General features: G+C 56.1%; 2 protein-coding genes across 2 annotated transcripts in view; one reads left to right on the forward strand and one right to left on the reverse strand.

Annotated features, from left to right (window-relative positions):
* EVC (EvC ciliary complex subunit 1) overlaps positions 1 to 11,613 on the forward strand; it is a gene marked incomplete at its 5' end in the record, with an annotated part of 61,201 nt that extends 49,588 nt beyond the window's left edge. The window contains 7 exons of the mRNA XM_035004363.1: positions 863 to 1,069; positions 2,705 to 2,849; positions 3,485 to 3,596; positions 8,067 to 8,193; positions 8,909 to 9,002; positions 9,549 to 9,660; positions 10,178 to 11,613. Coding sequence (XP_034860254.1) covers positions 863 to 1,069; positions 2,705 to 2,849; positions 3,485 to 3,596; positions 8,067 to 8,193; positions 8,909 to 9,002; positions 9,549 to 9,660; positions 10,178 to 10,262 — 882 coding nt within the window. The remainder of the gene's footprint in view (positions 1 to 862; positions 1,070 to 2,704; positions 2,850 to 3,484; positions 3,597 to 8,066; positions 8,194 to 8,908; positions 9,003 to 9,548; positions 9,661 to 10,177) is intronic.
* A 6,408-nt stretch (positions 11,614 to 18,021) lies between these two features.
* The window catches only part of CRMP1 (collapsin response mediator protein 1), a 68,499-nt gene continuing 67,295 nt past the window's right edge, over positions 18,022 to 19,225 (reverse strand). Inside the window, exon 14 of the mRNA XM_035004438.1 lies at positions 18,022 to 18,113. Coding sequence (XP_034860329.1) covers positions 18,022 to 18,113 — 92 coding nt within the window. The remainder of the gene's footprint in view (positions 18,114 to 19,225) is intronic.

Genomic DNA, 19,225 nt, shown 5'->3' on the forward strand with positions numbered 1-19,225 from the left:
CGAATCTTGCCACCCTTGCTGTTGCAAGGTGGGACAGTGGCAGCCTCCTGGGGGCGGGGGGCACCCAGTGTGCCAGAGGGCATTAGTGTCTGCTCTATTGAGAATTATGCTACACATGGATATGAAATCAGAAATCAGATCCGTATGGTCATCAGGGTACTGGGAGGAAGGGGCCCTGTGATCTGTTTTAAGGTTTGAACAAGTTGAAAGAAAGGATCTGTAAATTGCGGGGCTGGGATTTAAACCCAAGCAGGCTGACTGCTCTCGTGGAGTAGCTGGTGTTTTGATCCATTAGTGAGGGAGAAGCTCACGGTCACTTTCCTTCTGCCCAGGAGAGCTCAGTGGGAAGCAGGCAGGACTGGCTCTCCTTCCTCTCTGTCCCCTCACCTCCTTCTCCAACTCTGATTCCCATAGGAAGGACCGTCCCCAGGGCCCTATATGCCCTGCCCCGGCTTCCGTGATGTCCCAGTTTATGCTCAGACTCAACTCTGGCTTCAAAACCTAGCTCTGCTGTGTGACTTTTACAAAGTTACTTAGTGTCTCTGGGCCTCTATATCCTCATCACTCCCCGTGTTCAGGCCTCATGGTGTTTTGGAAGAATGAGGAAGTTCTTGTACGTGTGAGAGGCCCCAGATTGGGCACAGTCAGTGCCCAATAAATGCTTGGGGGGGTTCAACAGACACCCCGGCACATGCATTGTTGACTTTGCAAGCCCAGAGGTGCCCACTTTCTGCCCCTTCTCAATCCCTTCCTCCGCCCTCCTGGGGCCCTGGGCTGGGCCAGCCCCACATCCTGGTCATGACCCCAGCCAGAGCGCCGTGCGGAGTAGCAGCGTGGGCTCTCCCTCTCCTGTCCGCTCCAGGAGGCTCGAGTCGTGGAGGAGGCCAGCCGGCTGGAGGGGGAGACACAGCAGACGCGGCTGCAGCTTCAGCAGCAGCTCCTGGCCGAGGCCCAGGAGGTCGGGCGGCTCCTGCAACAGCACTCAGAGCGAGCCATTGGGCAGGCGCTGCTGGGGCACGCTCGGAATGCAGCCACCAAGAGCCGGGCCAAGGACAGGGATGACTTCAAGGTGCGAGCCAGCCCCTGTCCCCGGGGAACCCGAGGGGCCAGAGGGACTGGGATGGGGCGGGCGGGCAGGGCGGACGAGGGGCAGTGGGGCAGACCAGCAGGCGACCTCAGCGCTGTGCCTGGTTTGCGACGCTGGGAGGGTCATTTCCTTTCCCTAAAATTCTACGCCTTTTCCTGATAAGTGCTCACAGCATGAAAATGGTATAAATGTAAGCATGGCATCCCTTGCCAGAGGGGCTCTGAGTCAGGCTAGGGTGGGAGTGCCCCCCCAAACGCACACCTACAAGAAAGAACAGGTGTTCGGTTTCTGGAAGAACGTTCCTTTATTCAAGCTACAGTCACGGGGCGCCCCCAGCCCGGTGGCAGACGCTGGGCTAGTGATCCAGGCGGGCAGCATCTCCCCTCCATGGGACTTACCATCTCCCGGGAGCCGGGCAGGACACGGAGAGGAGCAGACAGCGCCCCCCTGAGGCAGGGACGCAGGAGGACAGGAGGCCTGATGGTGTGGGTGGGTCTGCTGACTGGGGAGGGAGGTGGAGAACGGGGACTTCCTCTCTTCCGCTCGGGCTCCGTGTTCTAAATGGAAGTGAAAGCAGGCCACAGCCATCAGTAACAGCTCCTGTCCGGAAGTGCAAGGCCAGGTCCGCGGTCCTTGGAGGAGTGGAGGCGGAGCCCCTCTGTGAGAACGCCCAAGTCAGCACAGGGGGAGAGAGACAGTGCGCTGAGGGATGAGCAGGGCCCTGGGAGCTCCAGACCCTCACACCTGTTCCCCCACCCTCTGCACCTGCACAGCCTGTTTGCACACCTGCAGAAGCAGGGCACGTTTCTCAGGCAGAGCTGGGAGAATGAGTGAATAGCACAGCTCTAGAAACATAACATAATCAAACCCCGAAGCAGTAACTGCTTCTTAATAAATGGGCATTTTTTTCTTGCCCAAAGCCTGGAACCATTCGACAAATGTTTGTTGAAATGGGGACTCTCGAGTCTGACTTTGCTGACTTCTGCCCATCACCTTATGAAGTAAAGGTTGGTGGCTTTGCCAGTGCACAGCCAACACGTCCCTGAGCATTCCTCTCTGCTCTGGGCCTGAAGGTTTGTCACTTGAGAACGCATACTGCTGCCGGTAACAGAAAGACGCTAAAATGGCAAACAAATAGAAGTTATTCATCCCACATAACAAGATATGTGGAGGTAGGTGGTTCTGAGCTCGCACAGAGGCTCGGTGATGTGACCAAGCACCAGCTCTTTCCTTCCGATCCACCATTCTTAGTTTTAGTTCGCTGCCTCATAATCTCAAAATGGCCACCGCCCCTCCAGACATCAGATCTGCATTCCAGGCAGGAAGAAGAAAACAGCAAAATCTTCCCCCACACTAAGCTTTGCCTTAATGTTTGTAAAGGGAAGGTCCCCCATCAGTCTTTCCCTAACACTGCATCATCTCATTGGCCAGAACCGGGTCATACAGCCAGCCCCAGACCACTGGATAACCGAGACGGGTGTAAGCCAAGCACGCACTCTGCCTGCTCCCCGACCAGTCAAGGTTGGGAGTGGTGGAAGCTAAGTAGCAGGACGAGGGGAGGCAGGGGACCGCGCTCGTGGGTGGCTTCTCTGCTGAGCCTTTTGCCTCCTGCCACAGAGGACCCTGATGGAGGCGGCTGTGGAGAGCGTCTACGTGACCAGCGCCGGGGTCAGCCGGCTGGTGCACGCCTATTACCAGCAGATCGGGAGGGTCATGCAGGACCACGAGGAGAGGAGACTACAGCATCTGAAGACCCTGCAGGGTACGGCCCCCTCCTCAGGGAAGCCCTGCAGGCCGGACGTGCTCTTAGTTAGGACACACTTCGTTTTCGGAAGTAAGGGCTGGGCTAGGCCAGCAGGAGACAGATGAGATTGTCACGCAGAGCATTCAGGGCGGTTCACTTCCCCTCTAGGCCTTGGTTCCCCATCTGTGGGGCTAGGGTTGGGCTCACCCTCCATGCATCCTCTCAGCTCTGATTTCCTGCCTCCCTGATACCCCGGCTCTAATGTGAGGATTTCTCAGGAAATGCATTGAAATGATAAACTTAATTGGCCACATGAGCAACTTTTGTTTCATTCAATACTCTTCGTTATTGAATAGCCACAGAATGTTATGTCCCTAGAGATCATGCAAGTTAGAGACCATCCAGGTTGAACCTCTCTGTATGTTCTAGAAGGCTCCTCCCCCTCCTCCAGGGGCGCAGGGTCTGTGACGGAAGCCGTGCTTTCTCATGCACTTGGAGCCTTTCCCAGGGTTAAGCGTGGGTGCTGGGTGCTGGGTAAACAGCACACTCTGAGAGCAGGTGCCCCGCTGATCTTTGTGCCCCAGGCCCATGCCGGACCTGGCACAGACGTGGTCCCCAGACATGCCCCTGATCTCGTGTGCTGAATGGTCTAGGTGAGAGAATGGAGAACTACAAGCCGCGGACAAAGCAAGGACTCGGGGAGCCTTCGTCGGGGAGCCTGGTGGCGGGTGGAGCTGGCGAAGCCTGCAAGGCGGTCCACCAGAGGTGAGCTCTCCCCTTTCTGGAATCTCTGCTACACACTCAGCATCTGATGGTGCGTGCACCTGTCTGGCCTGGGGAAGCCCACGCGCCTCTGTCTGGCTCCCTGCTGGACACGCGGCCCCTCGGAGGGGCCTGGCACGAGGGAACGAGGGAGGCCGGCTGTGGTGGGCTCCCCCAGTGCAGGCTCTGACACGAGGATGGGGGGCAGGCTGTTTACTCTGGAGGTGACCCCGGCAAGCCCAGTGAGGGAGAGGGACGTGAGGCCTGCAGGTGTTTCCGGCTACAAAGCACGCGCTTCTGCAGCTCAGAGGTCCCCGCGGGGGCTGCTGGGTTTTCTGGGCGTCAGCCGGCTGGGCTTTTGTCCAGGCTCTGGGAAGAACCTTTCCAGGCTTGCTCAGGTTGGCACCATCAGGTTCCCAGCAGAACCGAGGTCCCATTGCCTTGCGGCTGTCGGCTGGGGGCCACCCTGACCTCCTAGCAGCCTCTCTCCCGTCCTTGCTCACGGCCCCTACATCCTGATGCTTGGAGTCCTCTGCCTCCCTCTTTGGCCACATCTCTCTTGACTCCAGTTGGAGAAACTTCTCTGCTTGTAGCATCCCAGTGATTGAGACCCGCCCAGATAATCCAGGATAATCTCCAAATCTTAACAGTTGCTGACCCTGAACAAGCCTGCCAAGGAGCTGATTGCCATGAAATGTGACGTCTTCACGGGTTCCGGGGATTAGGGACACCTGTGGGGGGCACTGTGTGGCCGACCACAACAGAAACAAAGCAGATCAACCCCGGGACAGTGAGGTGTTTCCACAGCGCCTGAGGCTCAATCCCACTCCGGACCTCCTGAGAAACTGTATAAAATTCAACTTCCAATTTTGCCAGCAAGGGATGTGGAAAATAAGGATTTGTCCACCACCCCCTGCTCCACATTGGTTGAGGGTCCGCCCTGGAGGTGTGACGTCACCAGGCTTTCTGGCCGGCCCCCGAGCTGGCCGGGCACACCCCGGGGGCCAGAGAATGCCCTGAGACATAGACACAGGTACTTGGTGTAAGGAACCATTGGCCTGGGTGGCAACTGTCCACGGACGTGCAGACGGCCTCCCCGTGAGCTAGGGGCCGTGGGTGCTGCACCAGCATTCCCCTCTAAGCACCCCCTCTTGCTAGGCTCGGAGCCAGCCCCTGGGTCAGCACCTGTCACCCCAGAGCTCACAGCCTGGGGGGAGAGACGGACAGGGAAACAGCAATAAATTGGTGCAGGTGCTCTGCTGGGGGAGGGGCGGGTCCCTGCAGGACGACGGGGCGGGGGTGCGGGTCCCTTGTCTGGGCAGACACATCCCAGCCGCTGGAAGCTGCAGCAGGACGACCACCGCCCTGCACGACAGAGGCGCGGGCCCTGTGCCGAGCCTCACGGTCAATTCCAGCCCGTCATCTGACAGCTGGTTTAGGAACCAAGAACCACAGGGCCCCCTGGGTCAGGCTGCGTCCTACATCTGCTCTCCACAAACCTCCAACGGGCCCTTAGCTGTGGTCAGCAGATGTCCTGCCATCGGGCTGCAAGCTGTCACCTTGCCTTGACTGTTGCAGATCCATCAGACTACGGGCCGGCGGCTCTCTGATGCGGGGAGCGTCATCTCTGGACCGGCAGGTCTTGGGCCCACGCCTGGACACTTAACTCGGGGGCTCTGATTCCTGAGGGGGTCCCCAGGAATCTGAATTGTTAACACACTCCTCTCCAGGGCTGCTGATGGATGTAGTCCGAGGGCTTCACTTTGACCCCCGTGACCCAGGAGGAGGGGCCTCAGCCACCCCAGTCTAACCTCCCCCAAGTTTATGGAAGATGGAAGCAGAGCCCAGCGGGGATGTGGGTGCGTGACTGAGTCCTACTGTAACTTAGAGGCTCCTACGTGGCCATCAGTGTCCTTCCCGCCCTGTCCCGCTACTCGAAGTTCCTATTGAAAGTCAGCCAGAACTCCTGGGGACAGAGCCGTGTCGTGACAACAGATAATCGATCAGAAAGAGCAATACTTCTAAGCCCGCAAAGCAATTCTCTGTCTAATGACAAATTCCAAATTGCATCTCTGGCGAGTGGTGTGATCGTGGGAGGACCCGTCTGAGGGATGCCGGTGACCCTGTGGGGGAACGGCCCCTTCCGACAGCCACCCGCTAGCCCGGTGGTCCTTTCACGCCCCGAGCCTCAGCTTCCCCATCTCTGAAGCGGGTTTGCAGTAGCTCCTGCCTCACGGATATATTTGCATACAGCGCCCACGGCGAGGGGGGTGCACAGCCAGCGCCCCGATGTCCCTCCCCACCCGCAGAGTCGTCGCTACGGTGCCTCCTGCAATCGGAACGGCTCCGCAATCAGAACTCAGTCAGAATGGAGGTCTTTTAAGTAGCCATTTCCATAATCAAATACGAGTCTAAGGGTAAGGGGTTTTTTAGGAGCTGATATACCCATCTAGGCGCCTCAGACCCTGCAGCCAGGCCTACCTCCAGTGCATTCCCTTCTTCCGGAAGGTGCTGGAGGGTCAGCAGTCCTGAAGGGGCTCGCGCTCAGGAGCCAGAACCCCACGCAGCCGTCCCCCTGTGGGCAGGACTGTCCAGAGCATGGCTCCTCTCTCGGCCACTCTCCTGTCTCAGGTCCTTGTCACTCCCCTCCTGGCTTAGAGCTGTAGCCTCTGGGCTCCCGTCTAGTCCTGCTGTCCACACTGCAGCCAGGGCATCACAGAAACACGAGGCAGCCAGGTCTCCTGCTCCCCGGGCCTTACAGGGTGAAGCCCCCCTCCAGCCCCTCCTCGTGTGGTGCTCCCCCTGCCCGCCACTCCCGTTAGCCAAGTCCACAGTGGGTGGCAGCCGAGAGTGACCAGGACTATTGGCAGAATGGGCATAGGACAGGCTGCTCACAGCAAGAAGCCACCTAGACGCTGAATGGGGGTCCCCCAAAGATTTGCCTGTGTCCTAATCCCTGGAGCCTGTGCGTGCGACCTATTGGGAAGAAAGATCTTTGCAGATGTCATTAAGTTAAAGATCTTGAGATGAGATCGTCCTGGATTATCCCCACGGGCAAGTGGGGCGGAGGGAGATTCGATCACTCGCAGAGAAGACCACGGGAGGACGGAGGCGGGATTGGGATGGTGCGGACACAAGCCAAGGAGGACCAGCAGCCGCCAGGAGTGGGGAGAGGCAGGGACAGGCTCTCCTCCAGAACCTTTGGAGGGGGCACAGCCCTGCCGACACCTTGACGGAAGCCTTCGCCAGGGCTGTGAGAGAATAGATTGCTGTTAAGTGCCTCCCGTCAGCTTGCGGCCATCTGAGCAGTCCCAGGACATGAATGTGGCCTCCTCGAGGGTGCGGGAGAGGCCATACTGCAGGGCCCTGACCTCCGCTCTTCCCATGATGTGTTCGGCCTGTACCCGCACCGCACCCCCAGCTCACAGTGCAGCCTCATGCAGGCAGGGACTGGGCGTGTCTTGTTTGCACCTGTATCTTCCAAACACAAGACAGCCCCCGGCAGGCCAGAGGTCCTTTTGTGTGTAAATGAAGGAGTGGATGGATGGATTAATGATTGGGGTCTTGTGGGATGAGTAGGAGTTTGCCAGGCAAATACAAAGAAGAGGGGAAAGATATTGCTGGCCGACAGAAGAACCTGAAGCAAAAACCGAGAGAAATGTTGTGTCTTTGGGGAAACTCCATAACCACCTACCTGCTGACGCCAGGGGTGGCTTTTCTCTTCGGGTCCAGAAATTCAGCCCTGTTAGAAAAGCAGTCACATAAGATTGGAGAGCAGTTATGCAAACGAGGTGGATGGGATGGAATGTTCCTATTTGCTGAGGGCCAGAGGAAGGTCAGCCCAGGAAGGGAGGGTATTTGGAGTGGGAGGGGAAGGGTCCTGAAAGCCCCTGAAAGCCAGGTAGGGCTGTCTGCAGGTCAGGGACCCCGCTGCTGCCCCAGCTCAGAGCTCTGCCCCGCGGAAGCCGGTGCTCCCGTATTCGGGATTTGTCAAATGCCGCATGCTTGGCAATGAGCATTCTGGTTTCTGTTTTCAATATGGATGGGTAGCTGGTGGGCCTCTGGTCCTCCCAGGAGCACGTCCTCCTACCTTGGGTTCAGATGATTTCTCGTAGGAAGAGGCCACTTGCTGTTCAGTCACTTGGCAGCTGGGGGATCCCAGGGAGGCCCCGGCCCCTCTGAGCTGCTCCCACCCCTGATGATGCTACTCTTGGTCCTGCTGGTACCCCCAAGGGTCTGGTAGAACCCCAGGGAAAACAGGCATGTGGGATTCTGGAACGTCCCGAGCGCGAAATGCTTTCATGATGAGTCAGCCCCTGTGTAGACACCATAAATCAGCGGAGGCCATTCTGTTCTCATGGATCCAAGGGCTCAAGTCCCCGAGACTCAGCAGGCCCCTGGGAAGCTGTCGTGCTGGCCTCTGACTGGCCGGCCGGCAAGGGCAGCCCTGATGGCCTCTGTTCCTTCCGCCAGGATGGAGGCACAGCAGAAAAAGTTTCTGGCCCAGTTCACCGTGCACCAGCGGATCCGCCTGGATGCTTGGAAGCAGAAGGCAAGGGCTATGGATCATCTGGAAGCCCAGCTCGAGACCCAGCTGCAGGTAGAGTGTCGGAAAAGTGCCTTCCCAAAGTGGGCGGGGGGGTTCACGAGGAATGGGAATAACAAAAGGCCACTCTCGTGATCAAGGTCAGCAAAGACACCTCGGCCCTGGCTTGCTGAGGTCGTCACTGGCAGTTGGCTTGGCCATGAGCCCTGGGGCCGGCAGGAGTCTTCACCCCCAGCGCAGCCAGGATAAGGCAACAGTAAAGACGGTGAACCCTTACTAACTGAGGTCTGTCGCTGAGCCGAGAGCTGTGCATGCACCCTCTGATGTCATCCTCTGACCACCGAGGACAGGGTCACTGCTCTATTCCAGATGGGGACGCTGAGGCTCCGAGAGATCCCACAGTCCATAAGTCACGGAAGCCAGGCCCGTGGTCAGCCCACAGTGGTGGCAGCTGAGAACTCAGACTCCAGGGCCGGGCAGAAGCGGGTTAGATCCTGGCTCTGCTGCTCCCCCTCTGTGGCCCTCACTGAGCCCGCACCTCAGTGTTCTCATCTGTAGACCGGGGTTCCCGGCTGGCGTGAGTGAGGATGGCAGTTCTCCGGCAGAAGCTGGAAAATGCTGGCGCCCCCCCTCACACACGCGTCTGCCCTGCCCCTGCTGCCTCAGGACACGGTCCCGTCAGCCTCCCTGGAGAGCGTCAGCCCCACTGCGCTGGGGAGGCGGGACCGGGCAGAGGGAGCCCCGGCTGACCCTCCCTCCCTGCATTCAGGAAGCCGAGCAGAGCTTCATCTCTGAGCTGGCGGCCTTGGCCCGGGTGCCCCTTCCGCAAAGTAGACTGTCGCCAAGTAAGCGTGGACTGTCAGGTAAGGCCTAGAAGGCACTCCGCCAGGCGGGAGGCTCTGAGGGCTGGGAATAGGGATGCCAGTCCCGTGTCTGCCACGAGCCCTCTGCATGGCTTTTGTGTCCTCGTCTGTAAATAAACAGGCTCAGGACGGCACTTGGGCCCCCGGGGAATAATTAGCCCCCCGCTAATGATCTGGTTGCCAGCAGCAACTTCAGTGACCCCACAAGTGTCGTAGCCTGCTAACGGGACAGGGCCGGGGAGGTGTGTAGGAACACAGCGGTCTGCCATACCAGTGCTGTGTTCTTGGGGTCTTACTGCTTGTGCGATGGAAACACAGTGGGAGCCTCACAGCCCTGGGCTCGAACCCCAGCTCTGCCACTTAATGGCTGTATGGCCTTGGGAAGCACCTCACCCCCAGGCCTCCGTTTCCCTATAAGTTAAATGGGTATAATAGCAGAAAGCACAGAGTGTATACTTGGCCGCAGGGGTACTCAGAAAGTGCCTGGCTTGGTTGGAGGCTCGTGAAGTCACAGAGCCAATGTCTGGGTCTGTGTGTCTTCTGCAGAGAAGCCTGTCAGGATGAGAAGGAAGAAGCCCCCACCCCGGGAGAAAGGGGACCCAGGGGGGCCCACCGACGATGACCCTGCCTCAGGGGGCCACCCCTCGGGATCACTCAGGTACAGCGGGGACCCCAGTGTACTGCCTGTGGGTGCTTACTGACCACCCGAAGTCTGGGCGGAAAAATCAGCACCTTTTCTCGGGGTGTTAGCCAGAGGGTCCCAGAAATGATGGACGCTGGTGGGAGGGGTTGGCATCCCTCACTGCTGCTGTTGGTGTCCGATGTGGCCGGGTCGGCCATGACCTAGCTCCACGTCCCTTCCCCCTGAAGGGCCACCAGTCCCCCACTGTTACGGACACCCTGGGATTTGCAGTAAGGTAAATGCGTCCTGGGCACCCAGTCATCTGAGCATCTGAGCAGGGGCTTCCTTTCTCTGTGGCCCTCAGATGACCCCCCCCCACCGCCACCAAACAGGGAAACTGGGAGCTGTGTTTGTCTCCCAACAATCCCGGTCAGAGGAAAATGGTTTAGATCGCCTGTCACTGCCTTTCCATCTGATCAGATTGGAGGAGTTCTTGCCTCTGGACAGATCTGGAATCAGAGTTCTGACTCCTGCCTTGCTTCTGTGTTTTAAGCAGCAAAAGGCTGAACCAGCAAGAAAATGAAGCTGGTGACAGCGAGAGCCCCAAGAAGCTGCTAAGGGAAAGAAGCAACTTGTAGATCGCGGCGGTCGGGGCTGAAGCCGAGGACCAGGCCTGAACACTGCCTGCTTGCCGCGCCCCGCCCAGCCCAGTGAGACGGTGAGGGGGGATGGGAGTCCCCCTCTGCCTTCCAGGCTCGCTGTGAGGGGGCTGGACAGAGACTGATGGACAGCGCCCGACAAGGCCTCCGTGAGCAGGGCGTACCCTCCGGCCTGTGGAATTAGAAACCCATGTGGGACACCTGTCTGCAGCTTTCTCTCTCTGGCTTCGAGACGTGGCTCCCTTCCTCAGGGACCTCTTCCTCCCTGGCTGTCTGAACCCCCCACCCCACGGTGTCCTGCTGGCCCCCGAACCTGGCCGCCCAGCCTGAGGCTGCTTCACTCCAGCTTCAGGGACCCGCCTGTCCCCGGTCACTCCCCAGTGTTCTGCTGGGCTTGCAGGGGTCTCGGGGAGGGCTGGGGTCTTCTGGCTGGAAGCCTTTTTTCCACCATTTCTGCCACCTTGTTCTGTCTGTCCCATGAGACGTGTCCCATGCCCCGTGTCCCATGCACCTGGCCACGGTGTTCTCATCTGGACCCATTCCTGGGTTTAGCTCAGCCAGCAGCTAACGCCTGGTCACTTTGGGTGGTGGTGAGTCTCAGGGCCCCCGGACCCTGACACAGACCGTGGAATCCCTGGCCTGAGGGCCTATGTCACCGACCCTGGGGACCCTAGCCCCACAGATACATCATGACACCTGCCGTGGGTCTTCTGGGGGTGGCCCCACTCAGCCCACGGGCTTGCCCGGCGAGGGGACAAGCAGTTCTCCCTCAGGAGGCCTGTTCCTGGGGGACTCTTCTGCTCCCAGAGCTTCCAGACCGGCCCTATTTAAACTACTGCGAGGAGAGGCCTTTCCCACCCAGAAAGAAAATTACTCTTCTCATTGAAATCAGGGATTCCCAACGTTGGCACTATGGACATTTTGGGTGAGGTAATTCTTCATTTGGGGCAGGGGCCGTTCTGTGCGTAGATTCCAGGAGCACTGCCCCCCAGTCGTGGCAACCAGACTTGTCTCCAGACGTGGCCAGATGTCCCCTGGGGGGCATCACCCCAACCCGAGTCAAAGTGGGCCAGCGCCTGGTGAATTCGGACAGAGTGGGCCCTGGGCCCTGGGACCCGTCACGGAGATGTCCTGGACCATTTGTGGCCTGAGTTTTTATTTCTTAAAATCTAACTTAGACTCTCTTAGGAAGGAGTGGCTCTGGGACAGAAGTCATCCACGGTAGTTAGGTGGCTTGTTAAGGATGCTTCCCGTCCGAGCATCGGGTCCTAACGGGTCTGCTCGCGGGCTCCCTCTTGTGGCCAAATAAAGCATTTCATTGTTCTGCTAACAAGCTGTGGTTTCCTTCTTGCCCTATTTTGAGAACCTGGTTGACCTAGAAACCACTTTTGTCACATGGATCCTCGGCACAGAGGCATTCTGGAGTTGGGAGTGGCTGATCTGGTGACTTGAATTTGTTAAGTGCAGACCCCTGGCGGTCCCGGCATCTCGGAAAGAACGAAGGCAGCTCAGCTTCCATAGATCCTGCGTGAAAATTGTTTTGCTTCCTGGGCGACGGCTCCTCAGCGCGAGCGACTGTGTCACTCGCCAGTGTGGCAGCCCCGATGCACAGCCACTGGGCTTGGCACAGCTCGGGGCACAGGACTCGGGGAACACTGTGGACTGTTTTCTGTTCTCGTCCCGCTGTAGATGGAGTCTTCCAGCACCGGGCGGGGGCATGGAGGTGCCTTCCGTAACGCATCTGCCTCCCCGGGCAGAATGAAACGTGGGCACCAGAAGCCACAGGCACTCAGCAGTGTCTGGCACTGGCTCTGGGATGCCCGGGGCCGGCTTCGCAAGCACAGCACGCCCGGCGAGGGGGAGGCCGAGGACACATCGCCCCCGACCTCCTCCATCCGTTCCTGTCCCGGTGCGTATTACAGGTGGTGGGTCACGGTGCACGGTTAGGGAGATGGAAGGAGGTGGCCCGGAGGGGATGGTGAGTCAGTTAGTGGATTCATTCTTCCACGTCTCGTCTGAGCTCAGCAAGGAGAAAGGCCGTAGACTCTCCGAGCACCTCTCCGGCCAGCCCGGTGTCTGTCTTGCCCCTACCTCTGGTGCTGACCTAGACGCTGCCCCCAGGAAACTCCTAACTGCTCAGACCCTTGCCTCCTGCCCTGCCCTGCATCCTCTGACCGGCCCGCATGTTCCAAAACACAAATCTCATTGGCACACGCTTCAGCAGTATTCTTTGCTCAAAGGAGAAAAAGCAAAATCTTTAACACGGACCACAGGGCCCGGCGAGGTCTGGTCTCAGGCACAGCCCCGCTGTTGCCCCCACCCTCACCCAGCCTGTCTCCTCTCGTGGCCTCACACCTGCCCGCCCCCACCTGCCACTGGGCTTTGGCACCGGATGTTTGTGCTGCCCGCCTGGAATAGCCCTACCCCTGCCCCTCCTCTCTGCCTCACGAGCCTGTGAACATCATCCATGTCTCAACGGGCAGGACTCGCGTCTACAGCCTTCCCTGCGGCCCTCAGACAAGATCGGACCCTCCCCTTAGGCTCTTAGCCTAAGAGGGAAAAATAAACATTCCTTTATTTCTCATCCACATTTGGAACCAGTTGAGACATAGAGCAGCCGGGGAGATCCGCACATGGGCTTTGTAGCCGACGGAGCCACGTTGGAGGGCTGAGATCAGTCCTGCGGCCGTGAACCCTCACTCCTGCCTTCCTCCCCAGCCACACACATGGCCCCAGACACAAGCCTCCTCCGTGGGGACAACCAGAAACACGGCAAGAGCGGAGGAGCAGGGAGACCCAGATCTGGGGTGGGAGTGCTGGAATGTGTACATTTTGGGGAGAAGAGCTTAATAAAAAGCAAATCAAACTACAAAGGGATAAGAGTGAATAAATATTCAGAATGAGGGAGGAGATGAGGACGAGTGATGTTTTTTTTTTAAGTCTGATGAATTCCACAAAAGTCACAAATCCAAAAATAAAATAATTTTTTAAATCAGTGGATTGCCTAATCCACCTCTGTAATACCTCGTTCTAGTATTTCTCCACTCAAAATTCGACACATATGACAGCTGGGAGACATTCTGTGGACCAGCGTCTGGCTCTGGGCACCTCCGTGCCTCCCCTTGGGCCACAGGCTTCTGGTGTCGGGTGCCACGGGACTCATGCGCTCTGTGTCGTGATTCAGGAAAGGTGGCACAGGGCTGGCTGTTTGTGCCTGGGCTGGCCAACACACAGAAACATCCCCACTGAGAGATGAACCATGACTCTGAAAAGCAAAGTGAGGGTTCTAGAGAGGAGGGGGTGGGGGGATGTGTTAGCCTGGTGATGGGTATTAAAGAGGGCACGTTCTGCATGGAGCACGGGGTGTTATGCACAATGAATCATGGAACACTACATCAAAACTAATGATGTAATGTATGGTGATTAACATAACAATAATAATAATAAAAAAACATAAAAAAGAAACATCCCCACTGAACCCCAGTCCACCTGCCCTAACTCGGCCCCGGAAATAGCCACGGCCTCCCCACGGTCACGTGATACTCGGGGACGTTGGAGTAGAAGGAAATCGTGTCTTAACCGGTTGCAGTTCAAACCTCTGGCTGTGGAAAGTGTATTAGAGGACTCTGTGGACATATCGCTAAGCCCACCCCTGGGCCTGGGTGGGGGTCTGTGCAGACATCATGACTTTATGGTAAACCACGTCCGAGGAGAAGCATGTGTCCTGAGATCGGTCACCTCCTTGGAGAGAGCAAAGGACACCACTCGGCACACTCAGTTCCCTCTTCCCAGACTGAGCAAGCAGGTGCATCTCCCTCCCTGGGGAAGAAGCACTGAGAAAGGCCAGTTGAGCCCCCGCACCTCTCCCCCAGAGCGCGGACGCCCCTCCCTCTGTGGAAACACCAGGATCGGGAGATAAGCACCTGCTACCCTTTCTGGAAGCGGGCACGGTTAGATGTTTGGGGCAATATTTTCACACCTGACCTTCCCCCGGAATGCATTCCCCTTGATGAGCATAGTGTCTGGCACAAAACGGCCTCCACAGTCACTTGGTGGGAGGAAGAAGGAAGAAAGAGGGGGATGGGGAAGGAAACTTCAATGTGGCAAAAGTACTTTTGGTTCAAAAATACTCTTCTTGTTCCTCTGCTCCAGAAATTGATGTCACTGGAGAGAAACTCGGGGCCAATGACACTGCAAATGTGCATCATCAGGGCCCACACTTTGTGCCACAGAGAGTCCTGACCGCATGCGCTTTGGTCCAAAGAACAGCCCCTGAGTGTGCGGAGACATGACACTCAAGCCTTGGGAGCAGCCTTCTCTGGTCCACTCACCATAACCAAGCGGCCACACTGACTCTGGGGCCAGAGTACATTAGGCAGAAAATGGATGGGGGAGACCTTGGCCGTTCTGTCTCACTTTTTAGAGTCAACATGCAACACAGGTGCGAAAACAGACCAACTGATGCAGAGGGGTCAGGCCAGCCCTTACTGGGACACCACAGCCCACTTAAACTTAATGAGTTACAAACTCGCTAGCTTCACGGTGGTAGTTTGAAGCTGGCTACAGGGGAAATTAGCAAACAGTGCACACTGGGGCTCCCAGCCCAGCCCAGCCCAGCCCAGTGTTTAGTATTTGTTTTGCAGGGTACCTTGAGACCACTAGATCAGAAGACCAACACACTATGGTCACCTGGTTTATAATAAAGCCACCACTGCAGCCAAATGGGGGGAAGAATGGTCTTTTCAGTAAAATTGTGTTGGGTCATCTGGATATTATAGGGGAAAAAGTAAGTTTTGAGCCTTCCCTTTCCTTATACACAAAGATTAATGAAAGATGGATCATATACCCAAACGTGGCAAGATACAACAAAGTTTTTGGAAAGAGACTTAGGAGACTTGTGGACAGCAGAATAATGCCCCTCCACCCAGGGTGTCCCCATCCTAATTCCCAGAACCTGGGACTAGGCTATGACATGGTAAAGGGGAATCACAGGTGTAGACAGATGGATGAGAGAATGGATAGCTTTCCCCTAAAGCTTTCCGAGAAACATTCCCTACCTCTTCCTACCAGCTCAGGACACAAAAGAGAAGCACGTGCCTTACAAGGAATGTTGCAGCCTCCAAAACTTAAGGCTTGTATGTCTTGCACCACCAGGACCTGTGACTGTGACTCTTGGAGGTGCTGGGGAACCTCCCGTGGAACAGTGGGTCCTGGCGACCTCTGTCAGTTATGCAGCAGGGCAGTAGCCCCACCAGGGTCGGTCTTAGAGGATGTTAGGGCTGCTTCTGCTTGCACCCCCGGATGGGCTAGGGGGTGATGCAGGAGAGGAAATGCTTTCCAGAGAGTGGGGCAACTCACTGTTGCCAACTTTACTCTTCTGGAAGTTTCTGTGGTGCCCTGTAATAGTCTGAATGGGCCACGGCCAAACATCAAAAGGCCATGTTCTTTATTCTTGACCTTTCCCTGTATTTAGCCTTGTTTCCATGACAGACCATGATCCAACACCATGTTGGACCTTAACTAAGGTATCTTAACCCAGCCAGGTAAGGGGAGAATACGCTGAAACCATGAAGTAGATGTACAACCATCTAAAACCATGCTGCCTTGAATGACTGTAAAACTTAGTTAGGAGAAAGGAACTTTGGACTTAGGGCCAAACTTCATGGGTCTTGGATTCAAATCCTGCATCAGCCTCTTTCTCACTGTGTGATCTTGGATAAGTCACTGAACTCTTAGGACTCCTCTGTAAAAGGGGCATAGTAACAAAGCCTACCTCACAGAGCACCTAACATGTAGCCAGCGCCACACAGGTACTGCCTGCATCATCAGCACCGTCACCATCATCGTCATCACCACCATCATCACCATCATCATCATCACCATCATCACCACCATCATCATCACCATCATCGTCATCATCACCACCACCACCACCACCACCATCACCATCATTTTCATCACCATCATCATCACCACCATCATTATCACCATCACCACCATCATCATCACTATTGTCATCATCACCACCATCATCACCATCATTGTCATCACCACCATCATCAGCAGCATCACCATCATCACCACCACCACCACCATCATGAAGATCATCACCATTGCCACCATCACCACCACCACCATCATCACCATCATCGTCATCACCATCATCATCACCATCACCACCATCATCACCATCATTGTCATCACCACCATCAGCAGCAGCATCACCACCATCACCATCATTTTCATCATCACCATCATCATCATCACCATCATCACAATCATCATCACCATCATCCTCACCACCACCATCACCACTATCACTACTACTAGTGGCAAATTGGGACAGGCAACTTTGCCTGGGTTTTTATTCCTCAGAAGGTGCATTTGCTCATGGAACCAGAGGGAAGAAATGTGATATTTAGAAGGTTGGAGCTCCCAGTCTGAGGCAGACGGTCACCTACAAGAAGAGAGCACACCAAGAATGGGCCAAGCAGGAAGGAATGGACGTGGGCTTTCAAACCACGTCCCAGAAGCCACCTGCCACCTGCCTTTCCCACCATGACCTCAGGGTCTGAGATCAACACTCCACACCTCGTGACTGGCTCCCTCTCCTTCCTCCTCTACTTCCCCCAGTGTCTACCAAGCATGAGTCCTGGGAAGCAACCACCACGCTCCAATCATCACAAGGAGGAGGGCTGAGCGTTTGCATCTAACGGAGCTGCCACCCTTAAATGAAAACACTCTGGTCAGGCCAGCAGGCTGTTTCTTTTCTTTATTTTTTCACAAGCTTTGAATTCAGAAATAAGAGCCACAATAAGTCAGTTGGTAAGTAAAAATGGGGGGTGATTACAAAGGAAAACTTTGTACAAAACTTTAAAAATCTGACTGCCCCGTCAAACACCTCAAAGGGACCAGGAGCGGGGCAACGGGGAGCAGCTGTTGCCCGACCGTTGTCAGCCCTGATGGGGGTGGGGAGCCCCCTTTCTGAGTGTGAACCTGGTTAGGCCTGAAGTCGGAGCTGGCTGGAAGGACACACACAGACCAGAAGACAGCATGGCGAGTCACAAGTGCCACGGAGACCAGAGTTTCTGACACAGGACGTGGATGATGTTTCTCTGCAAACACTGGAAGGCTCCCCTGCCTCTCTGAGAATTCACAGAAGGTTCTCAAGGGGGGTGGGGTGGGGAGGAGTGGGGCAGGCTTCTTTCTAGCATGGACTTGGGGTGGGGGCAATGAGTAAACATCCTCGCGGTAAAGAGTTTTGGAATTGCCCCTGAGGGCTTGAGGTCTCGGCATTGTGTCTACATTGGTCCTCGGCGATGTTCCGTCAGATGCACTCACAGACTTGCACACATAATTTAGTAACATGCATCAACTATCCTAGAGCAGCTACAAGGGTGCGAAAGGAACCACCCAGAGATTCATGGAGCCCGTGGAGTCAGAAGTGGGAGGGACAGTACAAGACGATGCTAGAACCTGTGTTCACTAAGGAGGGAAATGGAGACCCATGCTCTGAGGTGGAGTCGGCATGAACACACAACTGTGGGGCAAGGAGTTTCCAAGCAAACACACCACACTAGTACCACTTCTTCCTAAACAAAAGAGGAAAGAACATCATTCAATTTTTCCCCTCATCAGTACCAAATAAAACTGCGGATTTCCAAATCCCCGACAGGGAAAGGAATGGACATTATTCCTAGAACGCTTCACGCTAGCTCATCTGTCCACTCGTCCGCCTTCAGCCGAGACTGGTGATGTTGGAGCGGCCACCAGGGGGCGCCACGATGCGGTGGCCGGTGCGCCGGGGATTGTTGTCATCTATCTGGGCACCTGGAAGAGACGGGGCCAATCACTGCCGACAGGTTCCACCTGCTGCTCCTGGGGGTCGGGACACTGAGCCCTTGTCCTGACATGCCCTCCAGCCTCCCCACCCTTTGGGGCTCAGTCCAGGCTCACCTCTGGGAGGGCTCCCCAACATCCACGGGGTTCACTGCTCTCTCCTCTGTGCCCCCCCTCTGGCTCTGGCGTCACCCTCTTGCAGCCCTGGCCGCCCTGCACTATATCTTGCCTGGCTTCATGTTCTTGAGCCACGAGGACAAGCACTTATTGAGTGCCTACTGTGTGCAGGCATAGCCTTGGTGCTTTAACATATGTGCTTGAGTTTAGGGTACACAGCAATACTATGAAGGGGGGTTACCCCAAGTGTACAGATGAGGAATTGGAGGCTCAGGTCATGCACCTTGGGGGGGCAAAGCTGGAAGGTGGGCAAGCCACAATTCCAGCCCCAACTGGTTTGTCTCCACAGCTCTAGCTCCTATTGGAGTCAGAACAATGCACAGTAGTTCCCGATGCTCCGAAGGTATTTTATGTACGGTACGCATGGGAGTGCATGCGTGCGTATGTGTGTGTGTGTGTGTGTGAGAGAGAGAGAGAGAGAACTACTCAGAGCTGGATTTACCCACCTCGTTTGCAATGGCCAGAGCTGCATGGGGGAGGGGCATCATTTTTTTGTTTCCAATCTGCAAAACCAACCATTTGTTATACGTTCTCTGGCAGTTAAAGATTTAAAGTTCCAGCATCAAGCCCAGCGCCTGGTGCTCAATAGATACGTATTCAATGAGTAAGTAGTGACTGATGGACAAAGCCAAAAGGAGGGATGGCGTGAGAGGGCCCTGAGGTCCAGTCCGGAGACAGGTTGCAGTACAGATCATGTCTGGAACGTGGGTGATTTGGAATCAGACCCTCCTTCCCTCAGCCTTCACTTCCTTTCCATTGAGTGAGAGGAGCGGAGATGAAGGGCCTTCCATCTCCGAAAGCCACTATGCATGTAGCGTGGAGAGCTGCCTGATTTTCTCAGAGTTCTCTTGGTAGACACTGTGTCTTCCTGGGAAACCAGGAACTTCCTCAAGTCCCAGAACCAGAAATCAGGCCTAATACCTGTT

This window comes from Mirounga leonina, unplaced genomic scaffold (genome assembly GCF_011800145.1).
Source record: "Mirounga leonina isolate KUSES-001 unplaced genomic scaffold, KU_Mleo_1.0 Mir_129, whole genome shotgun sequence".
Classification (NCBI taxonomy): Eukaryota; Metazoa; Chordata; class Mammalia; order Carnivora; family Phocidae; genus Mirounga; species Mirounga leonina.